Genomic DNA, 17,215 nt, shown 5'->3' with positions numbered 1-17,215 from the left:
GGTTTCGAGAAGCAGGGCAGGAGGGTGTATGGCCATAATGGGGTGGTAGAATAGAGTTCAGGGAGGGGGAGAGGAACTCATGTTGCATTCATTCGTTCATTCATTCACTCATCTAGTGCCAAATATGCCATGCCGAGAAGCCCTGGCTGTGCTCATGGTCTAGCTGGGGAGATCAACAAGTAAAGGGTCAACTGCAAAGCCACAGGATCAGTGAGGAGAGAAAGTCAAGCCCTGGGGCACCAGTCAGCAGCTCTCCCAGCCAGCCACTGGAGGACAGGGCAGGGAGGGGAAGAAGGCTGGGAGCTTCCTAGGAGAGGGAGGAGACTGGGCCAAACACCCACCCCCTCCTTCGTTCCCGCTGCAAAGGAGGAGATGGGGAGAACAGGGGGAGGGGAGCCTGGCAGAAGTGTTTATCTGGAGGGCTGGAGGAGGGCAGTCACCCCAGCCTCTCACAGGAAATCTTCCAGACAGGGTGAGCAAGGCCTGGGGGGATGGGGCTCAGCACTGCAGCCCCAAGGGTTAGGAAAGCCCTTTCCTCCAGGTCAGGTTGCCTGGGGCCAAGCTCACTCTGGCCTTAGTTTCCCCACTGTGCTTGGACAGAAGGAAGTCAAAGACTTTGAGCTCTAGGGATGAAAGGCTCAGCCCAGGCACAGACCACCACTCCCTGTAAAATAGGGCTGGTGACGCCACTGCTCTTTTTGGCTGGTGAGTAGCCTGATCACCTTTGAAGATGAAACATGCTTGGGCCTAATGAGGAGTCAGTTGGCCAAGGTGGGAGTAGGGCTGGGCTGTGGGAGCCTGGCACCTGCCCCACCAGGCCCCTCGTGGTCAGCATGGCACCTGCCCAGGAGGACAGAACTCTTCCCATTTCTGTGCAGACCCGCGTCCCCGAACCAGCCCCACCTCCTCCCCTTCCCAGCTCAGTGCCCTTTCCCTCCTCTGCTCCAGGCTGGGATCAATCCTAGGTGGGTTCAAGCTGCAGCAAAGGCCTTGGAGACCTGCGTTGGCCTCATGTGTCTCCTTCACTTGCCCTTGGACCCATGTGCCCCCTTCACTGCCCTGGGCTGGGCCAACACTCTAACCCTACCCTTTTGGGGCACCCTGATGAGACATACTGTCCCCTCCATGTTTCCAGGTCAAACAGGTCATTTCCAATATGGCAGCTGACAAGGGGGACACAGTTTCCTTTATATGCATGAGAACAGTACTCAAAATAAAGGATACCCTCAGCCCGCTTCCTCCTCTTCTTCCCTGGTTGTTGAACAGACATTTGCTGCCAGATGGGCTCTGAAAAGCAAGGAGCCAAGTGGAAGCCTCTGGCTTGGTAGTCCCAACTCTGCTGGGTGAGGTCACAGGAGTGGGCTCCAAAGTGTCTGAAGCACACACTCCTCACTGGGCAGATCAGATATAAGCCTTTTCTTTTCTGCTACCACTCCCTCTTCTTCCTCTCTCCTTTTTCCTTCCCCTAACCCAGCCTGGGTCCTGCCCACTTGTGTCCTGCTCAGACAGACCCTTCCCGCCTATGGGCTGACCCCACCTCCTTTCTAGAAGCCCTGGAACATCCAAACACAGTCTCCACAACCAGCACATTTCTCAGGAAATAGATGGGGAAAGAGAACAGGGCATACACACAGCTCACATTCTCCTGGGAGGCAGGCAGCAGTCTCGTAAATGCACTAATATTACGCACAGCTAAAAGATAACCTTACCTACATGTTCCAGAAGAGGCGCATACACCTGGGATTATCATATCTTCTTAATGGTTCATTTGTGTTCATTAAGTAAATTAATTCATTTATCTGATTTGCAGAGCAATGCCCAAAGGGTGGACTTCTGGATCATCAACATCCAACCTCCGAGTGAGCTTTTGGAATTACCACTTTCCTAAATTAGGAAGATCTCTATCTCTACTCTTCATCCTCGAGGCCCCAAGGATAGGGGAGCTCACTGAGATCCACACAACCCCCACTCTCCCCACCTCCCAGAGTCAGACTTGGGGCTCCCACTCTGAAGCCCCTATACCCCTATACCACTGTCCCTGCCTGACATTCACCCCAAGGGTCCACAGGCCTCATTATTCCAAACACCACAACCTGAAGACTCTGGGGTACCTCTTTGCCCCAGACTCCCACCAATGCATGGCTTTTGGGAAAGCTGAACAATGTCTAGAAAGTCAATTAGGAAGAACTGGGGAAAGGCCAAGGACTCAGCCTCAGGGGCAACCACAGCGAAAAACAGGGAGGAGGTACCCAGCTCTGCCCTAGGAACACAGAATGCCTATCACATCTGGACATTCCCTCCCAGCCCTGCTTTCCTCACCAGCATTATTTCAGCCCTTGCATCCTCTTTAAACTATGCTGTAGGACTACAGGGCACTCCACAAATGCACTGCTAGCAAATGCATGTGCTAGCAAATGCACATGGGACTATAAAGAATGCAGCAAAACCCAGAAGCAGGGCCAGAGGGCCAGAGTGCCTGTGCATGGAGCGCCCCACTGAGCCTCTGTGAGGGGCACGGGCAAGGGCCCTAATTACAGGCTATGCAGGGATGATGAGCACCTCCTCTCACCAGAGGGAGGCGCTTGCTAGAATTTTAAAGGCCTTGGGGTTTTAGGAGGACTGGCAGCAATAAGGCCCTATAGGCTTGCAGTGTGGACAGCCCTGCCTTCCTCATTACCGGGCTGTGTGGTGCCTGGGCTGAGGTAGGCAGGTGCTGGGTGCTCACCTTGTGGTCTAGTTCAGCATTGGTCTTTGGCTGTTGCTCCTGGCAGGGTGGCAAGGTTTCAGAGCCCAGGTACTGTCTGAGGGATGATGGCCTCATGAGGCTCAGAAGCTGGCTGAGCAAAGACAGCTAGGGAGGAGAAGAGAGGCCGTCACACATTGGGTGCTTGGGACACTTGGCTGGCACTAGCAGGTCAGAGCGTGGGCTCTGGAGCCAGACCACCAGCTTCCATGACCTGGATTCACCTCTTACTGACATGCTGTGTGGCCTCTTGGAGCCAGACAAAACGGAGACAACCACAGGAGGGCCATGCATGCACATGGGGCCTAACACAGGCTGAGCCTTCCCTTAAAGGAGTGCACTAAGATCTCTGTAGGTTGGTGTTTGATCCACTTCCCTGGAGTAAGCACTTGGGGCTGGAAGAACCAAGGCCAGCAAAGAGGGCAAGATCCTTCCCACCCTGAGCTGCTGCTCAGGCCTCTCTTGCGTCTCTCTCTTCACTGAACTTGCTGTGCGGATTGGAGAGGCTTACGGAGGAGCAGAGGCTGTGTACCTCCCGCCGCCCCCTCTAATGACTGCGCTCGCTCTACATCATTCTGCCTGCCCCTGTTTCTCCGCCCCCACCCTTTTCCTTCCAGGGAATTTTAAAGCAAATCCAAACATTGTATCATTTTACCCATAAAGAGCTTCTAAACCGAAAAGGATAAGGATTTCTCTCCCCAGCATGGTCACAGTATCGTTCTCCTGCCCAACAAAAAATTACCAAGAATTCCTTATGTGGGCTAACACCATGTTCAGTTTTCTCTGATTGTCTCAAAGATGTCCTCACCAGTTGGGCTTTTGGAGTGGGGATTCCCCACAAGGTCCACGTGCTGCATTTGCTTGATATGTCACTTAATTTGCCAGCCACCCCACCACCCATGAAAACTGCACCTCCCTCTCTGAACAAATGGGAGTGCCCCCACCCCTCCCAGGAACAGGGCCTGCAAGAGTCCAGGTGTCTGCAGTAAGCCACTCCTGGCCCAGGCCCTGCACCTGCTTTGGGCAGCCTGGGCTCAGCCTTAGCAAGGACCATCCAGCTGCCGTGGAGCTAACTTGTGGCCAGGGCAAACAGCAGGCAGTTTCTGAGCCCTGGCCTCTCTGGGAAAGGGGGCTGCTGATCAAAGAAGCAACGCCAGGGGAATTCACAGAGGCACCATCTTTTCAGATGTAGCAAGTGTAGGTTGGCCAAAAGGACTTAGGCCCGAGCCCCTCACCCAGTTCCCTGCTCTAGCCCAGCCTTGCCCGGCACACCTGGCTTCCTCCCCCTGACTCACCCGCAGACACCTGCTCAGCACCTCAGCCGGCCACAGGCTCAGACAGTCCACAAGAGCAGCTGGGCTGAGGGCTAGGAGACAGGCCCGAGGCCTTGGCTCCTGGAAGGGGGCCAGGCCTTCTTGGCCTAGTGTCACATCCCTTTAGGAAGGGAGATGAGGAGGCAGAGAGAGAGAGAGAGGGAGAGAGAGAGAGAGAGGGGAAGAGAGAGAGAGAGAGAGAGAAAGAGGGAGGGAAGGAGGGAGGGAGGGAGAGAGAGAGAGAGAGAGAGAAGGTTCTGGGTGAAAGAGAGGCACCATCTGGAGCTTCACCAAAACCAGAGCTGTGCTGTCTTGCTCAGGCCTTGCAAGGCTAGGGATAGTTTCCAAAAGGGCCCTGCCTGCTCTGGGATCACAGCTGTGCAAGCACAGGGGCCAGGCTCTGCAGCCCACGCCCCCAGAAGCAGTCCTCAGGCAGGCAGCCTCACCCCAGGGCCCTCCCTGCTACAGAAGCTGGGGGTGGGCAGGGCACACAACTGCAGCTCCGTGGCTCCTATGTTTTCCTCTCCATGAAAATGGCTTCACCCTGCTCTGCGCACAAGCTGTGGCCTTCTAATTGCTTACTCTCTTTTGTTTCCAGCTCTGGCAGCCACACCCCTCTCAGGGATAAGGGCATATATGGACCGTGTGCATCTCAGCAGGGCCGGGACCTGACATTGCGCCTCCCCACCTCACCCCCACCGCTGGAAGCTGTCTCTGCAAACACTCAGCCCATTAGGACAGACACCTCCAGGCAAGAGGCAAATGATCACCCAAGAAGGCGGGCCTCCACTGGTCTTGTCAGTCTGCCTGGCAGGAGAAGAGGAGTTCCAGCCGGGCAACTGTCCACATGGCTGGTCACTCCTGTGCTCAGACCCCAGCAGTGCTTCTATCTGCCCCGTGGAGAAGGCCAGGATCTTAAGTGTCTGTGAGGCTCAGGTGGCCCTGCTGCTCCCTGCAGCCTGTGCTCTGACTGGGCCTTCTGACCAGACACACACAGCTGCCCCTGTCTCCCTTGCAGCCCCAGTTCCCGGTCTACGCTGCCACCTACACCACCCACACCTGCCAATCCCCTCGCCCTGAACTACTTACGATTCCGATCACATTTACCACCTCCTAACACGTTACGTAATTTACTTATTGTGTTTATTACCTGCCCCCCCCCCCCCACTAGAAGGTAAGGCCTCTTGGGCAGGTTTTGTTCACTGCAGTGTCCCCACAATCTAGCACAGCACCTGGCACCTGGTGTGTGTTTCATTAGCATTCATTAAACAAACGAATGAGTGAAGGGCAGGTTGGGGCTGCAGCCAGCTTCTCCATAGGAGATGCAGGTTGTGTACCTCCTCCATTTTGGCCACTTAAAGCCCATGTTTTCCAGACCCCAAAGTGGAAGACGTGGTTTGACAAAAGAGGTTGACTGTGTTGCAAGAGATGGCCTGGGATAAGCAGCAAACTCCTGACTTGGCCCCAAACCTGTTCTACCTGTGTCTTGCCTATCTCGGTAAAGGGCTTCCTCAACCTGCCAGTTGTCTAGATCCTGGAGCCCTCCTGGTCTCCTTTCTCTCACATCTCGCATCCCACTGGCTGTACCTGGGAATTACACCTAGAGTCCTACCACTTCTCACCACCTACAACACTATCTCCCCAGGCCAAACCACCATCATCTCTTACCAGGATTACTACAATCACCTATGCTCAACGCAGTAGCCTTTCAACATATTTAATAAATCAGATTCTGTTTCTCTTATCAAAACCTTCCAATGGCTCTCCACTTCAGCATCAAAGTCAAAGCCTCTACCATGGCCCCGAGGCTCTGGTGGATTGAATCCCCACTTACCTGTCTGACCTCAACTTCTACTACTCTGTCCTTGATCCTTTGCTCCAGCCACAATGGTTTCTGTTTTTCCTCCAACCTAAGAGAACTCTGCCTACCCCAGGGCCTCTGTACTTGCTGTTCCCTGTGTGGAATGCTCTTCCCCAAGAAACCTGCTTGACTTCAGTTCTGTGCACAAATATCCCCATCTCTCAACATTCCCTCTCCTCTTTATCTGGCTTTATTTTTCTCCAGAGCCCTTATCACCATCTGGTATGCCAAATATTTACTTATTTCTTGATGCCTGTGTCCATCTCCCCCGGGACCATGAGTTTCACAAGGGAGGGACTAGGTTCTGTTCAGGGCTGTATCTTCAGTGCCCTGAGCAGTGTCTGGAGCACACTGGTGAATGCGGACAAAACCCTGCTGTTTCTGGGATAGTCCCAGGACTCGCAGGGACAACAGGCAGCAGGCCTGACTTCGAGGCTCTCCTGGAAAATACAAGTTTTGGGGGTGTTGCATCCTGACCACCTACAGAAGTCCCATCCCTCCAATTCAGTTCTTCAGCTCCTGTTTCTAGGGCTTCAGACTGCAGCCAGAGACAGAGAGCCAAGCCATCCAGGGGTCATGGGCTCCTCCTTCCCAGCAGTGCCCTGAGAGGCCTCTGCCCAGGCATTCACCCCAGATCCTCTCCTAGAGGAGTCAATTCTCAACCCTTAGATTCCCCTTCATAGTCAATCTACTGATAAGGTTTATCAAACATGTATACATCAATGAAGGAAGTAGAAGGGACAGCCCTTGTCCTCCTATCTGCCACTTAGGAATAAAGCTCAGGGGACCAGCAGGGCATCTTCAGCATGAAGTGGCAGGTGTGGTCCGGTTTGTCACCACAATGAGAGCTGAGGAAGGGGCTGGAGAAGTGGAGACAGCGTGCTGCAGTAGTCAAGAACAAGGACTCTGGAGTCAAATCCTAGCTCCAAGGCTTTCTCGCTGTATAACCCAGAGAAGTTTCCTAACCACACCTGCCTCAGTTTCCCCATCTGTGAAAAACATCTGATGGTAACAGCCCTTACTGCTTGGGACTCCTATGAGAGCTAAGCTCTGAGAACAGCACCTGGGATGTGGCCAGGGTTGTGCACCATGTTAGCTACCACTGTTTTGGTTGGGGTGTGATGGAAAGGAAGGAGGGCCAGGGCACACAGCTGCAAGCAGAGAGCGCAGGGTCGGCCTGCGAGGAGGGCAGAGAAAAACAGGCAGCACAGACACATGGAGGAGAAGTTGGGAAAGGGGGCGTGCGGGTTTGATGTGGGCGGCTGTGGGGCCAAGGTGGCCCTTTGAAGGCAAGGATCCGTCTGACAGGCCAGACTGGAAAGGGGAGTGCCTGCAGCCTGGAGACCGGGGAGGCCCACGTGGCAACCCCAGGCCTGCAGCAGAGATGGGGGAAACACACGGGGAGGGCCTCGGGCAGGCCCCAGCTGGTCCTTCCTCTCCTGGAGCTGAGCCGCCAGGAGGCTGGTGCCTGCCTGCAGACCCTCCTCTCTGGAACACAAGCACTGACTCAGCCTCTAAGACCTGGCTCAGGACACCTTCTCTGGAAGCCACTTCACTGCCCTCAGGCACACTTAGTCACTGTGCCCTCAGCCCACCTTGCTCACACCCTCTCCTCTGAGGGTGGTTCCTGGTGTGGAGCCTGGCACAGAGCCTGGCACAGAGGTGATCCTCAGCTAGGGTCTCCTGTACAGATAGCACACGAGGGGGGGGGGGGGCATGTGGGTGACTGGTATGGTTGGAAAGGCTTGGAGCTGGGCAGGGCTGAGTCTGGCTTGGTCCCTGGTGGGCCCTGGCGAGCAGCTAGGGGCTCCCAGGCCAGTTCTCCCCTGGTGTGTGGGGGTACATCCCCGCCCTGAGGAGCCATTTACTGCCTCCCTCGAAGGGCCTGCCCGGGCCAGATAATCCATAGCACTTCCCCTCCCAGCTCTTTGGTCCCCATCATGCTCTCCTCACTCTCCCACACACAGGCTCTAGCCAATAAAAAACACATCAAAAACAAAGCCCAAGCCTTAAATTGACTCTGATGCTTGAACCACCCTTTGTCTTTCTGGTCTTTTCAAACACTGCAGGGGGGTGGCTATGCCCCTCCACCCACAGCCATCTTGCCTTTCCTGATCTTGATGCTCTGGCCTTTCCCATCTGCTCTGCTGACACTGTGCTCTGTTTTCCTTGGGCCCTGGTGACCACCCCCCCACTGCCCTCCAGAGCCCTCTGGGACCACTCGGGTCTTGTCTGCCTGCTGCATCTCTGCCTGCCCCTACTCCTAACTGCTTGGCACCCCTGAGACACTGATTGGTTCCTCCTCCTTCACAGAGATGCTCTGTCATCAGGCTTTTCCCTGTGTGAAGTGACCCCAGTGCAGGCCACTCGCCCACCCACCCCTCCCCAGGTCTCCAGGGAAAGGGAACTTCCTCTTGCACACTCCAGGAACTCAACCTCAGGCTCGTGTTCACTCCATAAGTGTGCCTTGAGAACCTCCACAAGTGTGCCAGGCGCCAACAGGCAGTGGTGAGCTGAAAGCATTTGGTCCTTGCATTCAAGGAGCTGGTGTTGGGGTCTGTGTGTGTGTGAACACAGACCCTGAACAAATAAATAAGACACTGTCAGAAGGTAAATACAAATAAAAACAGGTAAATATAAATAAAATTTAAAACAGGCAAATTCAAATAAAATTTTAAACAGGGTGATGGTGCCAGGGCACTTCAGATTGGGTGGTCAGGAAGGGCTTCCAGGTGGAGGTGATGTTTTAGCAGGAACTGGCATGACAAGAAGTTCCAGCCATGCTAAGTCCTAGGGGGAAAGTATTTATGGCAAAGGGGGCAGCTGGGGCAGAAGCCAGGCCGAGCCCACTCTGAAAAGCCAACCCAACCAGTCAGCTTTCTGAGCTCCCGCCCTACAATCATGGCATTGCAGACTCAGCTATATTGTCCAGGCTGCCCCAGGATGTGCTGGAACATTCTCTCAGCACTCTGGGCAAAAGGTTACGCGGGCTTGCCTTGTACACCTCTATGAATAGAGACACACAGCCCTTCACAGGGACTGCCTTGCCCGTCTTGTGTTGCTGAGCCAGAGGGTTCGGCTGTACCCAGCGCCTATTCTGGGATCCCACAGAGCTTCTAGGAGGTAGGGAGAGAGCATGCTCAGACTCCCATCCTTGGGCTGGCTGTGACCCATGCTGCCCACCCCCACCCCCAGGGCCCCAAGCTGCACAGAGGCTGTGGTCAGAGCTTTCTGGAGAGAAGGGGAATGGGGAAAGAAGACAAAACTGTGCTTCTCTTGCTGTTCCAAGAATGCCTAACACTGGAAAGGGAGAGGCACTAGGAGTGAGTAGTTTTAAGTGTGTAGTGTTTGTTTTCACCTTCACTGTTTTTTTCCACATATAAAAAGTAATATAAGCAGGGGCCGGGGGAGGAGGCAATGGGAATTAGTGTTTAATGGGTATGGAGTTTCTATTTGGGAGGATAAAAAAAATTTCTGGAGGTGGAAGGCAGTGATGGCTGCACGATGTCTCAAATGTACTTAGAGCCACTGAATGGTTGAACTCTACACTTAAAACTGTCATGATGGTAAACAAAAACAAAACAAAATAAAACCCCAAACATTAAAATGGTAAACTTTATGTCATGCGTATTTTACAAAAAAAAAAAAAAGTAACACACGCTCCCAGCCCACTGCTCTATCCTTAGTGCCTAGTACACAGGAGGCATACAAAATAGTAATTGTTGAATGCAAGGGTATGAGTGAAAAATTCAAACTCAACTTGGCTCTCCTGGCCTGAGGACCCCAACCTTTGAGAAAAGCCTCAGGAGCAGGCAGGCCTTGGGGAGAGCCCTTTGCTCACCCACAGGCTTCCTGGGCCCAGTGGATGCTGCCCGGCTGAGGCCAAGACTCACCTGGGCCTTCTCTTGCCAGAGAGGGAGCGTCTCTAGCTGGTCTAGCATCCGGGCAATGACCACAAGGCTGAGCTGGCTTCGAAGCTGCCTGTGAGGGAAGGAGTAAGAGGGACTGAGTGGCGGGACACTGTGAGAGCAGGTGGGCTTGAAGTCCACGAGGGGGCAGGATGCCCTCCGAGTGGTGAGCATGGGAGAGCCATGTTGTCTGGAGTACTTTGGCTTACTCTTTTGGTTTATAACATTATTTATTTTAGAAGCAATAAAACATGATGGGAAGGTTTAAAAATAAGCAAAAGTAAAAAAATTAGAGTTACTTTAATTTCAGATGCTGGCACAGTGGTTTTTCTTCTTAGTTGGTCTTTCTCTCTGAATATCTATACTTCTCTGTGGATACACAGAGATGGGCAATGTTCAGCTGCTTTTGCACAGACCTTTGCCTTTTCTGTCCTTTGCAGTGTTTGAATCTTTTAGACCATGTAGGGTAATAGAGAGTGGGGCTAAATTTTTTTTTTTTTTTTTTTTTTTTACCCAGCATCCAGTGGCTTTCCTTTGGAGAACCTGCTCCCACCCAGGGTGCTCCCAGGGTGGGCACATGAGCCAGGCCTGGCCCATCAGAATCTGAGTGACTGAGTCACTGAGAGGTAGCCTCGGTGCCCTGTTTGGAATTATCAGGAGTGTGTGTGTCTTTCCAGCAGGGCCACTGATCTGACAGGAGGTGATCCTACACCTGCTGGTGACCATCCTGCCTCCTTGTGTGAGAGCCTGGATGATGAATCAAGCAGAGACAGAGGACAGGGACAGAGTTCTGACCACACCCAGAGCCTGCTGTGCCTGAAGCCCCCAGCCCCTGGACCAATCGGTAGGTCAGTGGGTCATGTGAGCCAGTGAAGTGCCTTTGGCTCCAGTCAGTTTGGGCTGGAGCAGTCTAGCACTGAACAGTCTTAACCAATTCACTCGGGATGGGGCTAGTATCTGTCATCTTTTGGAGTGAAGACCTCTGATGGGGATTTCAGATGCTAATGTTCAGGGCTCTGATTTTCATGAGTCCTTGAGGGCTGGAAGGAGCAAAAGGGAAGAGCAAAGGGGTGTGGAGACCAGAGGATGGGGCTGGGGTGGTAGCGGCCGAAGAGGCTGGAAGGAGTGATGGGAAGAGGGGTCTGGGGTCCCTCCTCTGCCCATGCTCCATGCCACAGCCCATTTCTACCACGAGGCTCCCATCTTTCTTGCACCTCCATACATTGTGGCTCCCCATGGGCAGCAGATGTCAGCCCCTGGCATGGACCTTGATGTGGCCACAGTCCCCAGTTCCTGCAGAGAGCCACCATCAGAGGAAGCAAATGAGAGGTCCTGAAGCTAGAGGGAATATAAGGAACACGAAGGAAAACACTTGGGTTAGAACCAGCTCCTTAGAGGAGAAATGCCCTCAGGTAACAGCACTGTTGGAGGGACCCCCACAGGTGCCCTCAGCCACCTCCCTGGAAGGACACCACAAGGGACTGGGTGGATATCGGGAACAGCCTGCCACGGGCAGCACCGGGAAATGCCGAGCAAGTACTTTAGGGAGGCAGGATCCAGCCCAGCCACTTCCGGGCTTAATGGTCTGGGCTCCACTGCAACTTCCCCAGGGCAGAGCCTCCTGCTGCCCAGGCCTCAAGTGAGGGAGGCTCCTGGGTGATGGAACTGAGGTGGGGGAGGGATGTCTCCTTGAACGGCTCCTGTGGGGCTGAGCAGGCTGACGCAGGGGCCTTGTTGATTTTCTTAGCACTTAGTCATGAAAGTCAGAGGAATCAACAAAGCAACAGGTTCTTGATTAGAAAGAGGAAAAATAGAGGCTGCAGGCAACACCACCATACACCAGAAAGGAGAACCTGAAAAAGATGGGAAATGCTCGCTGCTGGTGAGCATCAACAGAGATGCTCATACACAGCAGGTGGGAATTTAATCCACTTTGAGAAACTGCTTGGCAAGATCTACTAAAGATGAACATGTGCTCACCCCATGACCTAGCAATCTTACTCCCAGGTACACACGTACACACACACACGAGAGGCAGAAGTGTACTCTTGATATGCCAACAGAATGCATTCACAGATTGGGCTCCATCTACACAACTCAACCCTATGCCTAACGACAGTGAGTTAAAACTGTATCCGAAGGCATGGATCTTCACAGTGTCATGTGAAAGAAGCCAGGTACAAAAGAATACTTGTGTATGATTTAATTTATATTTAATTTACACCAAGTATAAAAATAGGCAAATAGCAGCTGTTGGAAGCCGGGAATAGTGGTGATGCTTGGGGGATAGGCAGGTTCTGCTCCTGTTTCATTTCATGACCAGAGGGCTGGTCTCACATGTGCTCGATTTGTGGCAATCCACTGAGCCATACACTGATGGTCTGTGTTCTGTTTGTTTGTATGTTGTAGTTCAATAAAACTATTACTTAAAGAAGAAATTCAGCTGCAGGGAGAGACAGGATTGCCAGATTTAGCCAGTAAAAATATAGGCTGCCCAGTTAGATTTGAACTTCTTATGGATAAGCAGAGTAATTTGCTTAGCATTAAGTTTCTCCCATGCAATATTTATATTTTATCTGGCAACCCAGGGAGGGGCCAGCCATTCCTGGTCCATTCCTTTTTTTATTTTAGTGTTTGAGAGAGAGGGTGAGTGGGCAAGGGACAGAGAAAAAGAGAATCTCAAGCAAGCTCCATGCTGTCAGCATAGAGACTGATGCAGGGCTCAAACTCAGGAACTTCAAGATCATGACCTGAGCCGAAGGTGCCCCTCCCTGGTCCATTCTTGATCGGAAGACCTGACATTAACCCATGGGGCCCTCCCTGACCCTCTCTCCTTTTAGCCTTGACCCCTTTCTGCGGAGCCCCTCAGCATTCCAACCAGACCAGAGACCTGTGGAGAGGCAGCCTCATCTAGACTGCCCCATGGGATAGCAAACAGGAGCCCCTCATCATCCTGTGAGTGCAGCCAGACCCCTACCCCTCACCCAGAGCCCCACCCTCCATTTTCTCCCTGGCCACACCACACACTCCGCATGGCTTCCACCTCATTGGCAGTCAGGACCTGCTCTCCAGCTGTTCCCCAGCAGCCCCGGCAGCAGCTGGGCCTGGAGCACAGTGGGCGGTAAATGGCCCCTCTGTGCTGCTACTCCAAAGCTAACTTGTAGCCAGAGTCAGAAGGCCTGCATCTGGGCTTCATTAATCCAAAACCCAGGCCTGTGTGGGAGCTCCTTTACCCTGCAGAGGGCAGGGAGGGGCCAACCTAGGGGTGGGGGTGCTGGCAGGCCAGCGAAGCAGAGCTGGGGTGGTTCCAGAAGGGAAGAGGCGGGCTGGGTGGGTCAGGACAGGGTTGTTGTCCAGAAAAGAAGAAAAGCACCAGAAAAAGCACTGGGTGAATGGATGAAAAGGAACCCACATCTGAAGGTGACATGCTCCCCCTCGCCGTCCCCCCCTGTGCACTGCCTTTCATTCTGATGGTCTCCTGCCTTTTAAACACGATCTCAGTTCCCACCGGGACACAGGGACAGGGGACAGGGCCACTTTTTAATTTTAGACTGAGAACTTACTCTACAGAGGAGAAAACGCAAGGACTCACCCCAAATAACACCCAAACTGTGTAGGGGGCAAGAAAAAGGAGCCATGGGCTCAGCTGAGGTTGGCCAGGGGCTCTTCCTCTCCTAGAAGCTGCCCGACCCCACCCGGCAAGGCCTCTCTGGAACTCAAACCAGCCGGACAAAGGAGGATGCAGAAGCCACTGGAGCCATCCCAGCCACTGTCATATAAGGAAACAAGCTCCAGCCTTAAGCTCACACCAGGCCAGGCCTCTGCCTCTGCCTCAGCCCTGCCCCTCCCCGCCCCTGCCCCCCACGGGCCTCTGTAAGATCAGGACACTGGATTAGCGCTAAGAGGAGTCTAAGGCTCTGGGAAATCTGGAAATGACTTTCCCAAATCCACAGCAGAGCCAGGAAGTGGAAAGCAGGCGTTCTGCCTCCCAGCATCCAACCTTCCCTCTAGCTCCTGCAAGGGGCAGCCCAGCCAGGCACCAACCAGAGTGGGCCACTAGGATGTTGGGACAAACACACTGGTCAACGCAGCCCCCTCTGGGGCCCCTCATCTTTGCTTCTCTGGAGGGGAACCAGGCCCTGCCAAGGCTGAACTACCCTAAAAGGCCATCAGGCATCTGGCCAAAGGCGTGAGCTGCCTTTTCCACGTCTCTAGGGCAGCTCAGGAAGCAACAACAGTGGCCTGTTCCGCTGTGGAAAAGCTGCCCAACACCCTGCCTCAGGGCATCTGCCTGGCTTGCCTCTCAGGGACTGTCCACAACGCCTCCCATGCATCACAGCCACCTCTTATGCTACCCCCTCTTCACTTGGAGTCCACCTTGCATGTGAGCATGTGCTACCCAGGCAAGAAGAACTAAGCCCTAGGCTTAGAGGTTAGGGCAACTTCCTTGGTAGTCTGCCCAGTCATCCACACACAGGTTAGGGTACTCGTCAGTGTGGGCATGCACAGTGCAGACAGGAAGAGATGGCGGGATGCAGACAGTCATGGATCCTTACAGTGGACCTCCACATGACAACATGAAGGATCCATCTACAACAGCTCACTTGTACATGGATGAATCCCACAAACGAAGTGTTGACACTATGCTGAGGAAGTCAGACATAAGAGAGAATACTCTGTACAGTCCCATTTATACACATGTTCAAAAACAGGCTAAACTAATCTATGGAAAAGAAGTCGGGGAAGTGGTTTTCTCTGTAGAGGGAATGCCTGGGAGAGGCTCAAGAGGGCTTCTGGGGAGCAGATGACATTCTATCTATGGTCCTATGATATAGTCGTAGTTATACATACGGTCCCCTTTGCTAAGTGCACTGAGTATCTACCTTTGATGTGTCCTTTCACAAATGTAGAACTAAATAAAAAGGTTACTATTATTTAGTAAATAAAGTTCCTATGGACAATTATGACCCAACTCCAATCCTCCTTACCACCTTTCTTTTCTCTTTCTTTTTGGTATTCTGAGGAAATCCATAGAACCTCAGGCTTAGAAAACATCTTAATAGTCACCCCATCTAGGGGCGCCTGGCTGGCTCAGTCGGTAGAGCATGCAACTCTTGATCTCAGGATCTTGAGTTCAAGCTCCTCATTGGGCACAGAGCTTACTTAAGGGGCACCTGGGTGTCTCAGTTGGTTAAGCATCTGACTTCAGCTCAGGTCATGATCTCACAGTTTGTGGGTTCGAGCCCCATGTCGGGCTCTGTGCTGACAGCTCACAGCCTGGAGCCTGTTTCCGATTCTGTGTCTCCCTCTCTCTCTGCCCCTCCCTCTCCTGCTCGTGCTCTCAAAAATAAATAACCGCTAAAAAAATTTAAAAACAAAGTCACCCCATCTAACGTCCACATATTTGTCTATTTAGTTAGGTCCTCAACATACCTGAGGGAAGTAGCCATATTTCCCATAGTTCCCTCTTCTCCAGGTGTAACAGCTACACTACACTTTTCTCTCTTTCAGAATCTTTCTGCTGCTGTGGGTTGGGTCCTCCAAAGGCCCTGGGGGTTGTCAACATTCTAGTCAGTGAGGTGCTCAGAGCTGGCCCTAACTAACACCCATTTTCCTGGCCACCCTGATCACAGATTGAGCCCAAAGTCTCTCTCACACGTCTTGCTGTCAAATCTCATTTCCCCGATCCTGTTGTTAATTGTGCAGCTGGGTCTCCCTTTTCCTCTCAGACTGTCATTGTGGTTTGTTGAGATCTTCTGGAATCTTCCATTCGCTGTCAGTTGTATTCATGTCATGTGTGAATCTGACCGTTGTTCCATTAATGGCCTCATCTGAGATACCGGCTCTGCCCTGACCAAATGTCAGTGAAGACAAGCCTCTGGGTGTCCTGGGGGCCTGCCCTCCAGGCAGGCTCTGATGGCCAGCAGCGCCTGTGATGAGAAGCCCCACATTTCTCCTGTCATCCTCAGGATACAATGGTAGTCTCTACCAAGCGCCCTACAAAAGCCCAGACAGTCCTTTCCAGAGTACTATTCTGGTTGGCCTGTCAAAACATAAATGAGGCTAGTCTGGTAGTATTTATTCTTAGGAATCCTAGAAAGCAGAGCTTCCTTTTCTGTGTATGTGCTCACAAACTGTCCCTGGGGAATGGTGTGGAGGGCACCTCAAGCCTGCCGCATACACCGTGCTGAGTGAAGAGAGCTCATCATGCCCTCCCTCCCCACCTCCAGAGGTCTCCGTTGACCCAGGGCACCCCACATGCTTCTCCCCCAGCAATGATGTGGGACGTGCTTGCACCCACCACAGGGGACTTAAACCCATTCCACACGCCTGGAGGCTTCCATACAGTCTCTGCCCATGCTGTCTGCGGCTTCGATTCCCTTCTATCAGTAGTGGAGTTGAGATGAAAAATGATGCTTCTCAACAAAGAAGAGGGAAGCAAACCAGGAATTAGGTAGTGTTGTCCTCTCTTCATCAGTGTCGACATGTCACTGCCAGCCCAAAACAGCACTCCTTTATTCAAAACCAACTTCACAAAAGTCCCTTCTATGGGCCTTAGTTTTCTCCACCGGCGCCATCACTGGTCCACGTGGTTTGCCAATCTGCCTTGTTCTGGTGTCCCGCTTTCCATCTTCCCTATCTATCAAAAGCTGAGATCATGCTTGAGTTCCGGGTGCAGCCCCTGCTGTCTCTGGATACTTCCTACTTCTTTCCTCACTAGGTTTACATGCAATCCACATTCAAAATGTTACTGTACCATCTCCTAGCCAGCCCAAGCCATCTTTCCATTTGCAACTGGCTACTAAAAAACCAACTCTATGCTTTTTGAGCTCTGCCCTCCAAAAGCGAGAGCTCCATGAGTATGAGCATGCACACACACGAGTCCCTCCTCATTCCAGGCTCCAAGGGCCTAGAAAGCAAAGTCACACCTCCCCCCTCAAGACGCTCCTAGCCCAAGGAGTCAGCCAAGGGTGCCAACAATCAGGGGCCCTGTGTCAGGAAGTATCTTGGGAGAGATGTCTCCCGTCTGAGCCTAGTCTTGAGGTCGAGGAAATGTTAACCAGGCAAAGAGAAGGAGGAGAGGGATAAGGGAAGAGGCTTCTTTGGGAAGATGGAACTGATGTTGAAAAGCTCAGAGACAATGGGGCACCTGGGTGGCTCGGTGGTTAAGTGTCCTACTTTGGCTCAGGTCAGGATCTCACGGTTCGTGAGTTCGAGCCCACATCAGGCTCTGTACTGTCAGCCTGTTAGCACAGAGCCCACTTCAGATCCTCTGTCCCCCTTTCTCTGCCCCTCTCCCACTTGTGCTCTCCCAAAAAATATTAAAAGAAAAAAAAAAAGAAAAAATGAAAAGACTCGGGGACAAATTGTGAGTTTGGGAGGCTGGAGT

The 17,215-nt window shown here is 52.8% G+C and overlaps 1 protein-coding gene across 7 annotated transcripts in view; it reads right to left on the bottom strand.

The window, feature by feature from the left end:
• FAM178B (family with sequence similarity 178 member B) overlaps positions 1–17,215 on the bottom strand; it is a 114,196-nt gene that overhangs the window by 15,146 nt on the left and 81,835 nt on the right. For 4 of the 7 annotated variants that reach the window (XR_002083195.2, XM_053890620.1, XM_053890621.1 and 1 more), the window contains exons 13-15: positions 9,811–9,898; positions 2,726–2,851; positions 1,225–1,287 (exon numbers count right to left, since the gene is read on the bottom strand). Coding sequence is in view for 5 of the 7 variants with exons in the window: in XM_053890620.1 (XP_053746595.1) it covers positions 1,225–1,287; positions 2,726–2,851; positions 9,811–9,898 (277 nt within the window). In the remaining 2 variants the exon portion in view is untranslated. The remainder of the gene's footprint in view (positions 1–1,224; positions 1,288–2,725; positions 2,852–9,810; positions 9,899–17,215) is intronic. The other 3 variants (XR_002083221.2, XM_019460939.2, XM_019460987.2) reach the window with 1 other exon arrangement.

This window comes from Panthera pardus, unplaced genomic scaffold, assembly GCF_024362965.1.
Source record: "Panthera pardus isolate Hobbes unplaced genomic scaffold, ASM2436296v1 HiC_scaffold_25, whole genome shotgun sequence".
Lineage (NCBI taxonomy): Eukaryota > Metazoa > Chordata > Mammalia > Carnivora > Felidae > Panthera > Panthera pardus.
The sequence above is the reverse complement of the archived record's forward strand: the minus strand, read 5'-3'. Positions and strand labels throughout refer to the sequence as shown.